This window comes from Hylobates moloch, unplaced genomic scaffold (assembly GCF_009828535.3).
Source record: "Hylobates moloch isolate HMO894 unplaced genomic scaffold, HMol_V3 SCAFFOLD_3, whole genome shotgun sequence".
In the NCBI taxonomy this organism is placed as follows: Eukaryota; Metazoa; Chordata; class Mammalia; order Primates; family Hylobatidae; genus Hylobates; species Hylobates moloch.
Genome location: NW_026652278.1, coordinates 47073434 through 47093220, shown reverse-complemented (window position 1 = coordinate 47093220; position 19787 = coordinate 47073434). Strand labels below are relative to the sequence as shown.

At 37.6% G+C, this 19787-nt stretch overlaps 1 protein-coding gene across 2 annotated transcripts in view; it reads right to left on the bottom strand.

The window, feature by feature from the left end:
* The window catches only part of PRKG1 (protein kinase cGMP-dependent 1), a 1338496-nt gene that overhangs the window by 1247029 nt on the left and 71680 nt on the right, over positions 1–19787 (bottom strand). The window contains exon 1 of one of the 2 annotated variants that reach the window (XM_032137641.2): positions 7505–7986. The exons of the other annotated variant lie outside the window; for it this stretch is intronic. Within the exon in view, the coding sequence (XP_031993532.1) occupies positions 7505–7815 (311 nt within the window). The 5' untranslated portion in view covers positions 7816–7986. Of the gene's footprint in view, positions 1–7504; positions 7987–19787 lie in introns of those variants that run through there. 2 annotated transcript variants of the gene reach the window in all.

Below are 19787 nucleotides of genomic sequence, written 5' to 3'. Positions count from 1 at the left end.
GGATTTTTATGTTTCTCAGGTGATACTAATGTGCAGGAAAGTTTGGGAACCGCCGTCCTACATCATTTCTTCCACTAGTCCCAGAGTCCTTCTGCTTCCTATTTAACTATTGGTGAACAGATACACCCCAGAGAACGACCTATATGTTATTCATAAAGTTTTCCTGCAACTACCTAATCCCCATGGCCCTTTGGGCAGTAAGAGAGCCTAGCGGCTAAGGAGAAAAGCTCTGGAGCTCAAATTCAGGCTCAACCTTGTGTAACTGTGGGCAAGTTGCTTCACTTCTCTACACCCCAGAGTTCTTTTTCTCATGCTGTGAAATTGGGATAATCCAGAATCTTCCTCACAGGGTTGTTTTTATCCTAAAAAAAAGATGATCAGGTGGGGTGCGGTGGCTTACATATGTATTCCCAGCACTTTCTTTGGAGGCGCAGATGCTGGAGAATCATTTGAGGCCAGAAGTTCAAGACCAGCCTGTGTAACTGAGACCCTGTCTCTACAGAAATAATTAAAAATTATCCAGGTGTGGTGCTATATGCCTATAATCTTGGCTACTCTGGAGGCTGAGGCAAGAGGATCACTTGAGCCCAGGAGTTTGAAGCTGCAGTGAGCTATGATTGTGTCACTGCACTCCAGCCTGGGCAGTAAGACAGAAAGAACCTGTCTCAATCAATCAATCAATCATTCAATCAATGAAAGAGACAATCTATATAAAGCACAGGAGCAATGCCTGGCACAGAGTTAATGCTCCATAAATATTACCCAATCTGATGATGATGAGCAATGTAATTCTTGACGCTTTCATTCAGAAACAGGATGCACTGAGTTGTTGCCCTTATTCTTGTCCTCTGCACTATGGGCTGCACAAATACCACCAAGTCTTCACTGATGTCAAATTAAGGAGCATTTCAAAGGGACAATACAATGCATTCAAAACAAGCACTGGTCTAATGGGAAACTATCTTCAGTACAGCTCCCTAAGAAGGCAAGCCTTCTATATACTCCAATTTGGGTGCCTCTTCTCTACCGCAGTCTTCATCCATAAAGTACTATCTTACTTGCAAGCTCTTTTCCAGTCTTGTCACCTATTTACTTGCACACAAAGCCTATCACTATTTTCCAACTTCCTTGCAAATATGGCATAGCTTTACCAATACTCATTTCATTTTGCCCTTTCTTGTCCCCTCAGTAGGCATTTCTTCTTCTCACTCTACTCTCCAGCTTTTTTCATTGCTTACAAATTTCATGCTTAAAATATAGGCAGCCTCTAGAAGCTGAAAAAGACAAGATATGGAGTCTCCCCTAGAGCCTCCAGAAGGAATGCTTATGTGAATTTCATAAGCCATGAAAAAAGCTGGAGAGTAGTATGCTTATAAAATTCATTCAGAAATAAGACACTTTTGAGAGTGTACTATTAGTTCCATCTTGTGTTAAACATCTGTTTTGTGTAGCTGAAGTTTTTGTGTTATTGTTTATATTTACACGACAGTTTTGGAGGATGAACATTCCTCTGCTCTTCCAAACAAAATTATCCTTAGAAAGTTCAAACAGGTTGCGCATAAGGAACTTCTCAGAAAATAAATTTTAAGGAAGTGCTGAGGAACACAGTCGTTACAGAAGATGGTGAGAGAGAAGCAGAACCGGTGTCAGAACTGAGTGTGAGGAAGCAGAGAAGGGCTGTCGGGGAAGGGGTGGCAAACAGTACCAGCTCAACAATTCAGATTAGGATTCAAAATGCCAAGGATGTGATTGCCTAATAAGCTGTTGAGCATACTGGTAAATGCTGCTTTCAGCATGTGCTTATTTATCACATTGTCTTGCGTTCTCTGAGCTTGAAAGGTTCAAGTGAGAGGATCTAGAATGCTAGCAACAGACCCAGTTTCTTGGGATGGGCGGCAGCACCTATGGTAGATATGGCAGAAAGAGCAGCAGCCTGGTGTTCGAGTATGGTTGCTAGGATACCATGGAGACCCTCCATTGCTAGGCAGACAGGAAAAAAAAAATGTGTTCATATGCCTTATAACCTGCAAACAGCAACAATAGAAACATCATCTGTATTCTTCTACCCTTTCCCATTAGGAATCCAGATAACAAGTATCAGGAGCTTGGAAATGTGGCCCAGTAGGGCAAGGAAGCTGGTAATTTATATTCTCAGGCAGTTTCTAGAGCCTTTCTATTTAAGGGCTTACCAGTATCTTCATTATGAGACCCATTTTGGGGGCATGCAACTTGACTGTGCTTCAAAATACCCTAAAAAGGTTTTAGCACCCTGGTCTCGTACATTTTTATAAATGCTTCCGGGACTTCAATTCTACTGCATAAACTGTAATGTCAAATTAACAATCAACCTTAAATTGGAAACTCTATTAGAATAACATTAGGTTGGAATTTAACTCCTCCACAAAAACAAGAAAAGATGACTTTCGAAAAACAACTTCAGGTTCAATTCTCATAGATGTTCAGCTTGCCTAGGTATGTGAGGAATCTGCAGTGCTAGTCTGTGGCATGAAATTAGATTATTTTCAATGGGAATGTTTGGAAGTGAGTGGAAAAAGGAACTTGGAACTTGGTTTCTTTAAGACTTCTAATCATCTGCTGTTTGCTTAAATTAACTACTCATACCTAGTTAGTATAGTTATGACTATTAACAGGACTGTGATGGTGGCGATAAGAAAGCTGAACTGATATTCTGGCATTCAGAACTGTATTAGTGGGTAACTATTAGTCCTTGGTATAAAACACACACATGTGCACACACACACACAGACACACACACACACAAATGAGCCTTAGCTATTCTAACACCCAGAAGAATGCCCTCTCACCTACTTTATCAACACGGAAACTGAGATTCTCATTCTCACTGGCCTAAACTTGCTTTTCCACAGTTCCCACTACAGTACTTTAGCACAGCCACTAGTTGCTGCCAATTCCCAGAGGGGCCCTGCTTTCTTTTTCTGTGCTGTCGCTTTGCTAATGGCTTGGAATGTATTTCCCCAGTCCCTATCTCTATCCCTCCCTCTTTCCTCTCATTTCCACTCACCTAAATCATAGTCATTCTTCAAATACTTACTTTAAACCCTTCTACTTCCACATGAGTTTCCGACACCATAAAACTAAACAGGCTTGATTATGTTTTGCCACCTGTCTTAGTTATCTCCCCTGTGACTTACCTTACTCTATCTACTTTCTAGAATATTTACTTGTGCAGTATTGTAAACCCCTTGTTCACTCCTGGATGGTAGGACCTATGTAGCTCTTACCTCTAATGCCTTACAATATTTTGCACGTCACAGGCAATCCCATAGAAGTATTGAACCGAGCTGTAGGGCACTTTTGGAATTAAATTTCTACCTTTCAAGACATCTATGTTTTAATATTATGCCATCTATAATTACATTAGAATTCTAGAATTCTCTCAACTTCCAACAGAATTTAATATACAGCCTTTAGGAACATTTTGTTTTTCTTGAGATATATTAATATAAAATTTAAAAGATTAAATAATCTCTTAAAATTAATGCCTCCTTAAAAATAAAAATAGGCCGGGCGCAGTGGCTCACACCTGTAATCCCAGCACTTTGGGAGGCCGAGGCGGGCGGATCACGAGGTCAGGAGATCGAGACCATCCTGGCTAACACTGTGAAACCCCGTCTCTACTGAAAATACAAAAAAATTAGCCAGGCGTGGTGGCTGGTGCCTGTAGTCCCAGCTACTCGGGAGGCTGAGGCAAGAGAATGGTGTGAACCCGGGAGGCAGAGCTTGCAGTGAGCTGAGATCGTGCCACTGCACTCCAGCCTGGGCGACAGAGAGAGACCTGTCTCAATAAATAAATAAATAAATATAAATATTTTTATCCTTAACTCCTCCAAAGTACTTCACAATGAAAAAGTGAAACAGGGGCCAGGTGTGGTGGCTCACACCTGTAATCTCAGCACTTTGGGAGGCCCAGGTGGGCTGATAACCTGAGTTCAGGAGTTCAAGATCAGCCTGGCCAAACTGGCGAAACCCCATCTCTACTAAAAAAAAAAAAAAAAAAAAAAGCCAGGCATTGGTGGCACGTGCTTGTAATCCCAGCCACTCAGAAGGCTGAGGTTGGAGAGTTGCTTGAACCCCGGAGGTGGAGGTTGCAGTGAGCCAAGATCGTGCCACTGCACTCCAGCCTGGGTGACAGAGTGAGACTCTGTCTCAACAACAACAACAACAACAACAAAGGAAAAAAAAAAAGGAAATAAAATAGAACATGGAGTGAAAGCAACAGCTTACAAAAATACAAAGACACTAACCACTTTTAGGAACTCAAGTCTATATAATCCAACTGAAATGACTGAAACCCTGTGACATGAAAATGGAAAAGATTTGGGAATATTTTCAAAAGATAAGGGGTTTAGATCAAAATTTCAGAGACTGAATTTTCTAACATGATATAGAATCAATTTCAGGAATGATGAAATAAAATTACTTAAGTGCATAAGAACTATTCTACATAGGCAATCAACAGGCTATCTGATCTCACATAATGAATGCTTAGGTTTTGTTTTTTCATTTTAAGGGTTTATTTGCTCAATTTATTTCCAAATATAGTTTAGTAGTTTTACATTCTCAAGGAGTTATTTGGTAGCAGTGGAATATAGATTCCAATTTGCTATATCAGTTCTTTGCTTCACGTAAGTACCGTATCTATACAGATTGTGAAAGAGACCAATAAAAACCCTCCTCCTACCTCATAGTTATAGCAGGAGTGTCCTGGCTCAGTGCTGGAATCTGACAGAACCTTCCCTCCAGTTCCCACATTAGAGGAAAAATTCCAAGCCAAAAATGTTAAAATGATTCAAGTTATTACATTAATTTACATTTTATACTATTTTTAAATGACCAAATTTACCAAGAAAACAGAACTAAAAAAAAATTATAATCCTCAGAAGGCAACCTCAGTAAGTAAAAACAAAACAGATATATTTGCATATATCAGATAAATGAACAGAACATTAGTGCGGCAGTTACCTACATCTAAAAAGAAAGAGAATCAAAAACTAGCATGAACGTAAACTGGAAATTAATGTGTCTATTTAGATAGTTTCATTTTAACTTGAACTCACAATAATCTATATGTATAAGAAAGATGGCTACATTTAAGATGTAGTAAAGATGAAATATAAAGACACAAACACTTGTTGCCAGTAAGTCCCTGTAATCAAATTATTCATAGTGAAATACATTGAAATGCAAACAAGTCTTCTTTGGTTTGGCAGGTTTTCTTAACTCTTTGTGGAGCTACCTTGTACAAGCATTCAAACAACATAAGATTTATTCATTTTGCATACAGTGTACTTCTTTTTTCCCTAAGAAAGGTACACTTTCTACTACTCAAGCCAATTTTTTTCTAGTTTTCTTTATGTAAGTGTGAAAAAAGAACAGATGTTTTTCCAAAATTATTTAAGCTTGGAAGGCATTCTATCATTTTCCTCAATAAAATACTTCAGTCACCCAAAGCATCATGGCAATACCTTAAGAGCTGAGTCCTTTAAAATACAAGTTATTAGTAAGAAATCAGTATCAGGACACACAGCATTGTTTGATAGATAAAATGTGTATTATAATGGGATGCTGTAAATTATCTGCCACACCGGCTTTATTTTCCACTCTGGACCTTTTTTGTTTGTTTGTTTTTCAATGCAGTTATTCTACAAGTCATGTACAAAGAGGCTTTTAATCTTATCACATTGTATAGCTCATTCTCTACTGCCTAGAATCTTGTAAATCTCTGATGGAATGTTTAACTGGAGTTATCAGCTGGCTTGAACATGCTTCACTATGAAACCTATTAAAATGGTCTTTTTGTAAAAGCAGAGTTTGCTCTGTGTCACTCAAGAGTCCTGCGGATACGAAAATGAGATCCTATGAAATGTTTAAAGATGCAGAGAGCTGTCTTTGAGTTATTTTTTCATTATGCAAAACTTGGCCCAGGAGAGATGGTCATGTACCTCGTTAGCTAAAACAGTCAGGCATGTCAGGACTGCAAATTAATTTACCAGAGAAAGTTGAAGTTTATTCAGATCACTCAGGTTTCTAAGGCAGATCTAAGTCTGCTGAACTATTAGGGCAATTTGTTAAGGTCAGAATCTCAGAAATGTTTATCCTTATTGTCTCTTTCCAACTCCCTCGCAGAATACAAACTCCTCCCTAAACTAAGCCTGCATGAACAGCAAATGTTCCATGGGAATCAATATGTATAGGTATAACTCTAAGTTTTCAAAAGTAATAATTGGTACATACTGTGATTCCCCCAAAAAAACATCCAATAAATACAAATAGAGATAATCGAATATTTACTTTCTCCTTATTTTAACTTGATGTATTTATGAAGTGAAGGGTTTCGATGGACCTTGCGTTATTATGTAACACGTGCCATCCAGCCAAAGTGTTGTCGTTAGTAGTAGAGTAAGCAGCAACACCCTTGGTTTTATCAATTATGTTATTATCTATTAATTTAAAATGCCGTTCTTTTGGGTGCTCTCCCACATTCTCTGTTAACCTCATGTTCCTGTCGCTTTACTCTCCATATGAACTCTGAGTTGAGTGTTGTATAACAAGTTTCATTAAATTTTTCCCATCCAAGTTATGAAGCCCACTAACATCAGAATTGCACAGTTCTCTAAAAGGCTAGAACAATGCCAGAGTGGTTGCATTAGAAGCCAAGAGTAAGGCAAACAATGGGTCCACGTTTTAAATAAGTGTGCTTATCTGTATCTGACCCCGGAAACAAGCAACCACCTCTTGGGAGATGGAGATGCTCCATTAGTAACATTATGCACGTTCCTTAAGGAAAATAAGCAATCTTCTCCCTCATATGTTATGAAAAAATATTTCTTCAAAATCAACAGACTAGTCTTCCATTTATGGATTGTAAATGTCATCCAATTCAGGAAATCAAAAATTCTTCCTTTTTCTATGCATATTTGCTTATGTTTCACACTTTGATGATGACAAGAACGTCAGGTTTGAAGGGTACCAGCGTGAAGCGCCAGCAGGTAGAGAAATCCGGGAGAGCCACAAAAGCATAGAAAGTATGGGTGATATCAGACGCATTTCATTTCAAGTCTGATGAGCCTGCATTTAGGATTTTCCAGCTGGGCTGGTTTGCCAGGGCTTTTGGGAGACAAGGGGGCTTTTTATTTCTTCTCTCACACTCACACACACGGTCGGACACACACCTGGGACGTGTTCAAACTCTACGTACACTAGGTGGCTTACACGAACGTATATGTATATTTAAAAATAATAGCTTGACATCTGACAAAGACACGAAGGCAACGTATGTGCAGTGAGTCTGGCTCTGAGAAACGTGCACAGCCCCGCAAGAAGTGCCCGTTAAAATGAAACATTTCTGAGGATGAGGACAGACATGGCAAGCGGGAGGGGCGGGGGCCGACAGACAATACAGAGACCCGCAGCTCCCCATCGCCAGGGCGCCACATGGACCCGGCGCGTCACCCCTGCTTACTGTGGGCTCTTGGGGTAGAAGGGCAGGGTCACATGGCTGAGATCCTGGATGTCGAAGGCGGTGGGCTCGGCGGAGATCGCCTGCCGCTTGGTGCGCGGCTCGCCCTGCAAGGTGCTCGCGCTCTGCTTCTGCGCCTGCTGGGTGGCTGGTCGGATCACCGAGCGGTACTTGTCCAGCTCGTTCTGCAGCTTCTGGATCAGTTCGTCTTTCTGATCCAACTCCAGCTCCAGCTCGTCGATGAGAGCATCCCGCTGCCTCAGCTCCTCGATCTTCTCCTGGAGCGCGTACTGTAAATCCCGCAAGGTGCCCATGCTCCTCCGGGCTGCCGGGGGCTCCTTCCTGCCGCTGCTCCGCGTCCTGGGGCTTCCTCCCCTCTCCGATCAACTTTCCCCAAAGTCGCCGCTGCCTCCCGAGTGCCAAAGCTTCCTACTTGAGACCAAAGCCAGCCCTGGCTTCTGAGCATGCCCAGTCCGCCGGCTCCAGCCACCCAGAGTTTCAGTGCAGATTCCACTTCTCTGGGCTGGCTGTGAGGCTCAGAGCGGGGAGAGCAAACCAGCAGGGCCAACTCGGGATTAAACCTGAGACGCGGTGGGCGCCGCGGCGCGGGGGAGAAGAGCCGGGAGGCGCGGTGGCGGGGGAGCGGGAGGAGGGGACATGAATGGGGGCTCCGAGGCAGCGGCTGGGCTCTCAGGGTCCCTCGTGCCGGGCGCCCAAGGAAGCTTGCGGGATGTGCGGGGAGCCTGATAAGCCTCCAAGGCGCGCCGGGGGTGTGCGGGTGGAGCGAGGCGGGAGCACTACTTCGGGGGTGGGGAGGTGGGAGGGAGGGGACAGGGAGGACCCCGGGCAAACTCGGGAGGCCTCAGCTGACTCCAGAGCAGACCAGCCTGGAGAATGTTGGGCTACGATCCTAGCGACGTACGAGGCATACGGGACTCTGTATCATCAAAGCTCTGAGTTCTGGAGGTATTTTGACGGCCGGCCTCACTAAGGAAAGCTCCCGAGCGGTGTGGCCGAGCTGTCGCTTCTCCCACGCCACCTTTCCCACACGGAGCGCCTCACACAGGTGGCTAACGCTTGCGAAGAAACTTGCCTCTCAGGAGATGCAAGCGAGTCGGCGCCCGCGAGGAATTCCCCCTTTCAGCCTACTACCTTTGGGAAAGGGTTGTGGGGTAGGGGGTGGGGTTTCCGATTTTAGCCCCCGAGGCGTGGCTACTCTTTGCCTGCTCCAGATAGTTACTTTCCTTTCTGCCCCTTCCAAACTCTGATCAGGGAACTGTTTTAGGGCAAAGGCCAAAAACGGATTTGGGCCCTAGCAGGCCACTCAGCTTCCCCATGAGCCCTCCGCCTCGACCTGGTGCCTGGGAATAGTTCTCGGATGGGCCTTGCTTCTTCCATTTGCTGAATTTGGCGGGGAGAGGGTGGGGGTTAAAAATCATTCCCGAGCTCCAAAAATTTCATCTTGAAACTGAATCATACCTTTAAAAATATTACTTTCCTCACAACCAAGCTGCTAGGAATGTATCTTTCCACTTGAATGGCCAGGAAGACATCCTGACACAAACTTTGATGAAGAGGGAAAATCGTGAAGGAGCGAGGGAGACCACGCGGGCTGCAGTGAATTGTACACTATACTGCAGTCACCCCCACCTCTACCCACTCCCACCCTCATCCCTGCCCACTCAATATTCCCCAAAATGATCACAATTAGGTAACTTCCTTTCTATCCAAGTGTTACTCTCCCATTATGGGAACACATGTTTAGAATCCCCAAATATCTGCCTAATACGTACCTAAATTCCTAATATTTGCTTAAGACATTACCAACTCATCCAATTTTATAGCATCTTTATTGGCAGACTTTTGATTACTATTCTTGGGCACTCAATATTATAATCTTTAATGCTCTATTTGGTTATTCCTTAACACTAAAACAAAGTGGATAGAAAATAAAATTGAATTGCAATGCAATTCTGAACTTAGCAAAGAATAGTATCAAAATAACTTGCACACTGTTGCTTTTGAATACACAACTTTTTGTATTTAAGCTAGAGACAGAGGAAGGGACGAAAGGAGGGAGGGAGGTCAAGGTATGTTAACAAGCTTGTTCATTTAAAGTGTACTTGTTTGTAATTAGACGACTAAATGTCAAAATATATACAGTCCTGAATATTCTTTTATGTAGATTATGATCTAATAATTCTCTTAATGCAGATTACACAAGACACTTCATTTTTCTGCTTTCCAACACAGACTTTCAGAAGTGCATTTATTTCTAAATGTGATACATAAAATGGATCATTCTCAAAACATTTTCTTTTGCAATGAAGAAATGAGCAACTTACAAATATTGAAAATAATAAATAATAGCTCTGAATTATTGTTTAATTAAAAGTAAACCAAGCAGAAGTACTGTGACTTTGTATAACTCACTGTAGTCTAAAAAAGCTTCCATGAAAATTTCCTTCTTCTGGGCAAAAGGCCAAATTCTTATTTAACCTGTGGGAATCCTTTATTTCCATGGGAAAATGTTTAATACAAAATGACTTTTTCTTATAGATCTATTATTGGGGTTCATGAAGCCATGAGTTTATGTCTAAAAATATATCAGATACAATGTATAGAGGACATAATTAGACAACTGCTAAGCTGGGTTCAGAATTCCAGGATTTTCTCTTTGTTTTTCTTTTCTTTCTTTCTTTCTTTCTTTTTTTTTTTTTTTTTGAGACGGAGTTTTGCTCTGGTCACCTAGGCTGAAGTGCAGTGGCGCAATCTCAGCTCACTGCAACCTCCGCCTCCTGGATTCAAGTGATTCTCCTGCCTCAGCTTCCGGAGTAGCTGGGACTACAGGCACCCGCCACCACGCCGGCTAGTTTTTGTATTTTTAGTAGAGACGGGGTTCAGCATGTTGGCCAGGATGTTCTCGATCTCTTAATCTCGTGATCTGCCCGCCTTGTCCTCCCAAAATGCTGGGATTACAGGCATGAGCCACTGTGCCCAGCCATCTTGTTCATTTTTGAAGTGAAAACAAATATTTTAAATAAGTTTTTCATTGATGTTTTAGAGTTTATTTAGGGTTTAAATGGGGTTACTTAATGTTTTTGAGCAGCACAAAGAGAGAAGGTTCTTCCTTATTTGTAGAAAGTCTGTCTACATGTACAAAGGAAAATAAAAACTAAAGCACTTTCCCCAAAAATAAAAAATAAGACTTCAACCAAATATACTTAGGCATTTTGGAAAAAAGTGAGTTTTTTTACACTAAATTACGTAAATACTTTTCATTATTTAAGCTGGCATATCTACATGCAACTATAGGATGTATACACATTACATTTCCATTTTAAATTTATATCTCATGATATAAAATCTGTTCCAGGATGAATCTGATATTGAGAGTCAGGAATCTGTTATAACAAACACAAAGAGAGTAAGCAGCTGAAAAGACATGACTTTTATAATTGACTTTAAAAGGTGTTCAAGGAATAGAATATATTTAGTTATGTCAGGCTGTGTTATTTTTTTAAATTGATTTTCCCTTAAATGCTTTATAATTTCATATGCAAAATCCAGGATTCTAGCCTTTTCTCTTTCATTTTTAAAGTAAAAATAAATATTTTAGGTATGTTTTTCAATGATGCTTTTGACCAGCTGTTTAGATATTGAGCGACCAGATTTCCATCTCAACCTTTTGAGTGTTTCCAATATTTTCTTAAACATCTTATGCGTTGTACTTAGTAAATGCTGGAAATAAACCTTATGTGAAAAATCAAAGTCCTGCAATTACATCTTAACAGACAAATTATCTTTACTAAGTGTCATGTAGTAAACTTAATTGGCTAAATTACAAGATCAAAGATCAGGCACAAGTCTACTTTCTGCTAATTAGGAAGTGTCTACTTCAAATTCCTTTAGGGATAGAGTAGAGGAGAATGGCTTGATCTGAGCCCTGCCCCACTGCCTATCTGAAATGAAGCTTTGACATTAGATGCTAACAGTTAGAACAATGCAATTTTGAAGGAACTGAATTCATACTCTAGAATTCCAGAATCAACTCACAACCTGCTTTTCAGCAGTCTTCCTTTTTCATAACTTTAATAGAAGCAAAATTCTACTGGTAGCCAGACCAAACTGTGGCCTGTTGAACTCCAATATGCTCTTTAGTCTTGCACCCAACCCTCATAACTGAGAATAAAAACTGACATGCCTTCCTTAACGGACTCTCAGAATAATTTAATGAGCTATTCCAATAAAGTAGCTTTATTACAATACTGGCTATTCAAAAATAAATCTGTAGAATTTATCATCCTTCACTAAAAACATAATTAGCCCCAAAGAACTGTGCTAATTTTACCCACTTGTCCATTCCACTGACACTGTATTTCCTGGAAGAATCTTAAGTTTTGAAATTTTCTTCTTCCATTTCATGTGTATATCTTGAATGGGAAAAAATAAACAAACAAATATATAGCTGAGCCCTTCAGGTGATAGAAGCTACCTCTTGCAGAAGATTGCTAAAAGTAGCAAGTCCTCCTAAGAATCTAGATTTTAAAGCTACTATCACTGGCAGACATAACGGTCTGTTCTAAGTTGCTAATCATAATCAAGATCACAAAAAATTAACTAACTTCCTTGATTTCTTAATGCATGATAGGTATTGTTCATACAACACTATAAATTAAATATTATTAATATTCTATTAATATTAGAGAAAATGGAGCCACAGAATCATTCACCTAATCAATGGCAAACCCTGGCTTCATATCCAGACTAGGTGATGTAGAGCTGAGGCCCCTACCCCTCATTACTTTCTGCAGAACTTGTAAGTGTTGCTACTGTCCTATTCTGTATCCAGAGAGAGAAGAGTGTCCTTAACAACAACTTGCTTGACTTAGGGGTTGGGGAGGCGAAGAGGACAAATTTGAAAAATCCTGAAAGAGCAGCAACAAGGTTTTCAAACAGTTCCTTTTCTTGTCTTGTCTTTATTTTTTCTTGTCTTGTCTTTATTTTTTCTTGTCTTGTCTTTTCTTTGTCTTGTCTTTATTTCAACAAGATTACATTCTGGCTCAGGGTAAGTAACTTGAACCCATTTGCCAGAGATTGTACTAATCCTAAAATTGCTTGAAATTGTCCTGTCTTTAAAACTAAAAGTTCTAAGTATCTTCCAGTCTCGGGCAAACCAGGAGAGTTGGTCACCCTAATTAATTCAAAATATCTGAGCCGCTCTAGTTTATAAATATTTTCAAATTTTGCTTTCCACATTACTGATAGAAAAGTAAAACCAAGGAAGATCCATAATGATAATACCTATTATTTTAGGCACATTACAAACCCACTTATACATTACTTCGTGTGAATATGTTTTAGGAAAGCAATCATCCTATTACAATGAATGATAATGCACAACTGGAATTGTCTTTGGACTATAAAGGGGGATGAGTCAGACAATAGAATTTTAATTACACTTTGATAAATTAGACAATAATTCAAGGATCCCTTTTTCCTTTATTGTTTTTACAGAAACTGGAACTTACATTGATTCCCTATGAATTAAGTACAGAGATTCGAGTGCCTGCTATTTTATTAATTCCTATAGAACTAGTTTTATAATTGTGTTTAGTGGATACATTTGTCCATAAGGAATATGTATTTACATGGATATAAGTAAAAATGGAAATAGTTTGGCTGTTTTCAAGTTATACTATTTCAAATGGTAAGTTCTGCATAGAAAAGAAAAAAAAATAAACCATTAATGATGAAAAACTTACTGCAGAGACTTGGAAAGAAATAGCGCACTGTACCATAATTGCTAATGTACTTAGCATTTAATACCGAATTAGTGTCATGCTTAATATTAGGTGAAATGAATTTTTATAGTCCCCTTCTTAAGATGACAGGAAGTTATTACTGGGTCTCAGGCTAAACTAGTTCTCATGAAAACTCATGAGCTATCTAGCAAAATGAATATTTATTTGTACTCTTTAGTCAGCTGCTCATTTCCAATAGCCAAAAGAAAAAAAATCAAGAAAAATATTAGGTTATTTGTATTTTGAAATAAGTGCAAAATTTTTAAATGCATAAAATAGAATTTAAAATGCTTTATTCACAAGATACCATTTTACTACATTTGAAGCTTAATGAATATGCACATAAGCATGCAACATATCTCCCTATATGATAAATAAGTTAGAGTTGCTCAGTTCCATTTCACTGATTCTTCTGGTATATTAAATGTGCATCTTTTACTAAGGTAAATCATCATTATTTTCCACAAAATATTCTGTAGTACTTTCAAAAGTAATTTTGATTCTGAAAACAGATTTGATATCGTGGGGCTTATAGAATAGCTCTATAGTCCATGATTTTTCTTTTTTGCTGTTGTTTTTATTTTAATTAGTATTTAGCGGATGACATAACTTGGCCATTTTCTTCTTACAGGTTTTGTAACCAAAATTTAAAATAAAGAAAACCGAAATTTTGTTAGCAAACTCTTTAAAAATAGTAAGGTAAGAAAATACTAAAGATGTAAGAAAGATAATAATATAGAAATTTGAGTGAATTGAATTTTTATTAGTAGGTAAAATGACTGCATTGGGCAAGAGAAAGGTGTTAAGAAATTTATTTATATTGTGAGAATGTCAGTGATTCAAGGGGGAGGGGGCTTTGCAGGCAAAAAGACCTAGTAGGGAAATACATGGAGATCTCCACTCTCATTAACTTAATGGGCATGTAAATATCACCTAACTTCAAATTAAGGAATCTTCATATTGTGACTTTTCTATAATCATCATGAGATGGAAATCCAGAAATCTACTTTTCTAATGTCAGGCAAATGAAGCAGTAGGCTAGTAAAGCAAATGGATACCATTCCAGGGCCAAGATATTGCCAAGTATTATTCTTGAAACAAGGATAGGAGCCCCAGGCTGGGGCCCAGGAGATGCAAACATTCACTATGTATTTGTAACTAACTGTAACATTATCATTCGCCTTGCCTAATGCAGGTTTTGAGAAAAGATTCAGTAATTCCTTCATGGTATAGACTGGATTTTTAAAAATTCATTATTGAAAGCACAGGCATTTAATCTGGTAGGCAAAGAATACTTTAAATATTAGTGGTCCAGATTTAAACTTAAAAGACAAATGTGCAAACACCTATATAATGAAGAAGTCACCCAAAACAGAAATATCTAAAGTATCATATAGTTTCAATGCACCATATAAATAAATGTACAATAGGAACTTTCACACTTTTTTGATATTAGTGCAAAATAGTGTCTGTCTAGAGTCACTGTATTACATACAAATTTTTTACTCAAAGAGTTAATGTAGAGAGGCATTATGGAAAATTCATCTAATTTTCCCCCAGAATATAATACAGCCAAAATTCTAATCATCTAGTTTCTTTACACAATCATCTATGTTGACTACAACTTTTAAGTGGAAAAAATGACAGGGAAATCTTCACAATGTTTATTTGTGGAATATTAAAAGCAATTGCTGCTGTTAGGAACATAGAGAACTTAGTGAAAATTGCTTACTTTCATTTTCCAGTTTCCACTGGTCAGACCCTCCATCAGAAAACAGCAAGTAATATTCTCTCAGCAGTCACAGAACTAAAACTTACCTAAGATAACAGTGTTTCCACGTTCGGTCTATTTTTTAGTTTACTTTATGTCACTCTCAAGGGCACACACAAATAACATATATATACATACATACAAACACACAAATACAGATAATTAAAGGAGTGACAGCAACATATGCCATGGTTTAACATCCCATCCTATCCCACCTCCCACAGAAAAAAAAGCAAATGTGTCAGCTATGTTGTGAATGTCTCCCCCAAAGTTCATATGCTGGAAACTTAATCCCCAGTGCAACAACATTGAGAGGTGGAATCTTTTAAGTGGTGATTCTTTCAAGAAAAAAAAAAGTAGTTGTATAAAGACACATATTTTCTAGAAAATATTCAAAGTGACAGGAAGAAGACATAGTTATCATGGATCTTAAGCAGGCAAATATGTTGTTGTAAGAGGAGTGCCAAAGTAAAGCTCTGCTAGCAAGCAGGCAACTCTAATGCAGGGCTTCCCTCAGAATGTGAACTAAAGAACACTAGTTCCTTAAAATGGTAATAAATGTAATGAAAAAGGGTTTCATGGTCAAAAATGTTTGGGAGAGATTGAGAAAAATGTAAGAAAAGGATTTCTTTCTGCATTAATATCAGTACTTTTAACTTTCCGGTATGTATTATGAATTTCCAAAATAAATATACAATAAATACATAAAATATTACATACTGTATATACCATATAAATAAATGGTAAATATATACATTGTTTAAAAACTAAACCTTCCTTCTTCTAATACATTCAGTGTTGAACCTGAGTATTCATGGCATTTAATACTTTAAAAGTCAGTTAGACAATTTAATAGAAAGTACAAGCATTTTCTCCATTTGTGAAATCCCCTATTGCTATCCACATACACAGCAATATCTGAGACAAGAACACACAGTTCTCGTCCCACAAACAGTACTGTCAACTACTCGCATCTCCCCTTTCAAACCACAATTTGCCCAGCCTGTGGCCACAGCCAATGACATGACAGAAAACCCTGAACATATAACGAATTTAGTGCCTACAGGAAGGATTAGCCTTGCCATTTGATCCATAATCACATTTCCTCCCTTTAAAATTAGACTGGGTCACAGGATTATTGCTTAGGTTTGGAAAATGTTCAAGGAAGGACTACAATGGGATCAAAATACATAGAGCATTTGATGAGTAATTAATTACCAAAGTGTTACAGTGATCCTTTAGTTCTTTAAGTTCTCCAAGCATTAAGCAATTACGTCTTAACATTTCATAGCTTCCAATGGGAATTCTCTTTTTGCCTGTGAAGCCCTATTCCCAACCCCTTTCACTGCCTTCAAATCCTAGCCCTATCACTGCCCCATTACTGCCTCTCATCTCTTGAGTCGTTTATTCAATAAATCTATTCTTCAGTTCTTCCCTAAAATAAAACTACCTCTGATAATCCTTCAGAGTCATCTCCATAATATTTTTCCTTCTAAAAGCACTTTATCAGAATGCATAATTATATATTATGCATTCTAACCCTAACCTTAATGCTAACCCTAATTTGCATAAATATTTGTTAAATAGATACATCTCCCATTAGACTGTAAACTATGAAAGCAAAGAATTATGTCTATTTTGTTCATCAACACCTAGAACAGGAAGGCGCTCACTATACTGGCTAATTGCTTTGAATAAATAAAGGCAGGAGTAAATGCAGTGAACAATTATTTATTTAACATGCAAAACACACCTCTCTGAAGGAAAAGAATCAAAAGGGACAATTTTTCTGTTTATTGATGGTGTTGTGTAATATTTAATAAATCAAACATATCAGAGGCTTAGTTTAAGCCTTTCTGTATGTAATAAATCAAATATATCAGAGGCTTAACTTTAAAATGGGTTTTCTTCTACGGAAAAAAAAAAAAAAAAAAACAGACATCACTATTTGAACAACATATTTGCCTGTTTAAGGCCCATGATAACCGTGTTTTCTTCCTGTAACTCTGATTTTTTTTCTAGAAATGTGTCTTGATATCCAACTACTTTTTTCAACTCTCTCAATGCACTTTAAATCACCATAATCTCACCTTCTTTCTTACTCTTAGGCTTATAATATGTTGTCTTCAAGGTACAGTGCTTTTATGTAACACTGGCAATGTCTACAGGATCAACAGTTTTGCAATTTCTTTTTTGTTTCTTCCACAGTTCCAGCTACTCTTTCAAAAGCTGATTGTTTTATTTGGAGTTGGCCTTCTTTACTAGTGCTTCTTAATACATACATCTTGTAGAAAACTATTCATACCATTTAATATTATTTCGAAAGAAGATGCTTTCAATTAAGATACTTAATAACTTCTGTAATTATTAACCAATGTTTGTGTCCTACCTGATCATTTATAATTTGAAAGTTAAGATTCAAATTTCAAGAAGCAAATTTACATCCATCTGCAAAATTCCTTCACTAACTTAATTCTTAACATACATATACTTATTTCCCATCTCCTCTCCCTTGTTCTTGCTTTGCTTTCTCCATAGAATGTCAGATTAGGCCCTAGATATAAAATCATAAGCTTAACATCACAATCAATTGAATATGAAAGTGCTAACCTTTGGGAATTAGCAATAATTATAAAGTCACAAGGCTATGTTAAATGGTTGTTCAATTAAATCAAAAGACAGGAATACATGGTTCGTTAATGCAAAAAAGAATATTTCTCAGGTAGATGTTTTCTGTAATTTTAAAAAGTCAGAAAGAATACTTCGTAAGCTCTTCAAATTTATTAGACTTGAATATAGGTCTTGAAAAAAGTAATTGTTGTCAACCTTAAAAAACCGAAAGACAAGCCGTTCCTATGAGAAAATAAAATAAATCCTTATCTACGAAAGAGTCAAATTTGAAGATAAAAAGTCAAAGCCTTGCATACGTATGTCCCAAAAATCTTTATAAATTAAGCTTTTAACTGTAATGTTATAATGCTGCTTCAATGTCTAAATAGAAATCTAAGTTTCTGATTCACAACTGTATGAAACTTCTAGATCTTCAACAAAACCTTAGCATTAATAACCATGTGAATATAAAAACCCTCTTGGCATTGCATCATTTATCTTTAGTGGTTTTAATTATATTTTTCCTCCCACAAACTGGGAGTCTCATGAGGCAGTCATCAATATACCTAATCCTTTTGGAAGCACCATTTCCCAAGAGGAAAAACATATATAATTAATATTAATAAAGCTCTGCAACAGAAAAATGTCATGTTGATATGTATATGCCTTTCTATATGTAGAAAATATATTCTTTATTCAGTTAAAAATAATATTTTTAGCAAATAGTTTCTGATTGAGATTTAAATGTTTCATTTTTTAAAAGTACAAGGTAAAGCATAAAGCATCACATGATAGAGAAATTTGTATTCCTTCTTTACATGACTCAGTTTATTTTAAATACACTTCCATAAATAGTGTACAGCTTCAGCAAACAGTACATTCTTCAAATTTATCTCTCAGCCATTAAATACTAATTTCTAATGGCTAAAATACAGAACTAAAGGTACAATTGCACCCTCTACTGTCCAAATGTTCTACTCCATATTGAGCACCGTGTTGTGTATGTTTAACACAATCATTATAAAAGTAACTGGTAAATAACATTGGTTTCCTTTTGACATTGATTAGCAGATCCTCAAAAAATTAAGCTCTAATTATAAAATTTCCATAGTGATGCAAATTAAGTTTGCCACTTTTATAGTTACTTGTAATAACCTAATTTAGAAAATGACTCTTATTAAGGTACAGTCATGCATCATGTAATAACTTTTCTGTCAATGACAGACCGCATATGTAACAGTGGTCTTGTAAGATTATAATGAAGCTGCTATACATAGTTGTACCTTTTTTACCTTTTATGCCATATTTTTACTGTACCTTTTCTATGTTTAGACATGTTTAGATACACAAATACACAAATACTTACTATCATGTTACAATTGCCTACAGTATTCAGTAAAATCTCATCCTATATAGCTTTGTAGCTTGGGAGCAATAGGCTATATCACATAGTCTAGGTGTGTAATAGGCTATATACCATCTAGGTTTGTGTAAATACACTTTTTGATGTTTACACAATGATAAAATCGCCTACAGGCACATTTCTTAGAATGTATCCCTGTTGTTAAATGATTCAGCTGTACTTGAGTGAAGTATTCATTAACTTACTGATAATGAATGGCAATATTAATCACCTTTTCAACATACCCATAACGTGGAAAAATAGGAAATCACTCAAGCAAACAATTGACATATTTTTCTAATAGTGTATAAAGTTTGCCAAATTTTGTTTCAAGTTAAAAATCAGAAAAACATTAATGTCTCTCTAAAACTGTGCTTCAAAGTTTTTAAGAAAAGTTTTCAGTTGATTCTCAAAATCTGAAATACCACTATGAGCTAAAATTAATAGCTTATTTGTATTTTTTAAAAACCTATCTTTATTGTTTCAATAGAGACTGCTGGGCCAGGCACGGTGGCTCACGCCTGTAATACCAGCACTTTAGGAAGCTGAGGCAGGCGGATCGCCTGAGGTCAGGAGTTTGAGACCAACCTGACCAACATGGAGAAACTCCGTTTCTACTAAAAATAAAAAATCAGCCGGATGTGGTGGCACATGCCTGTAATTCCAGCTATTCAGGAGGCTGAGGCAGGAGAATCCCTT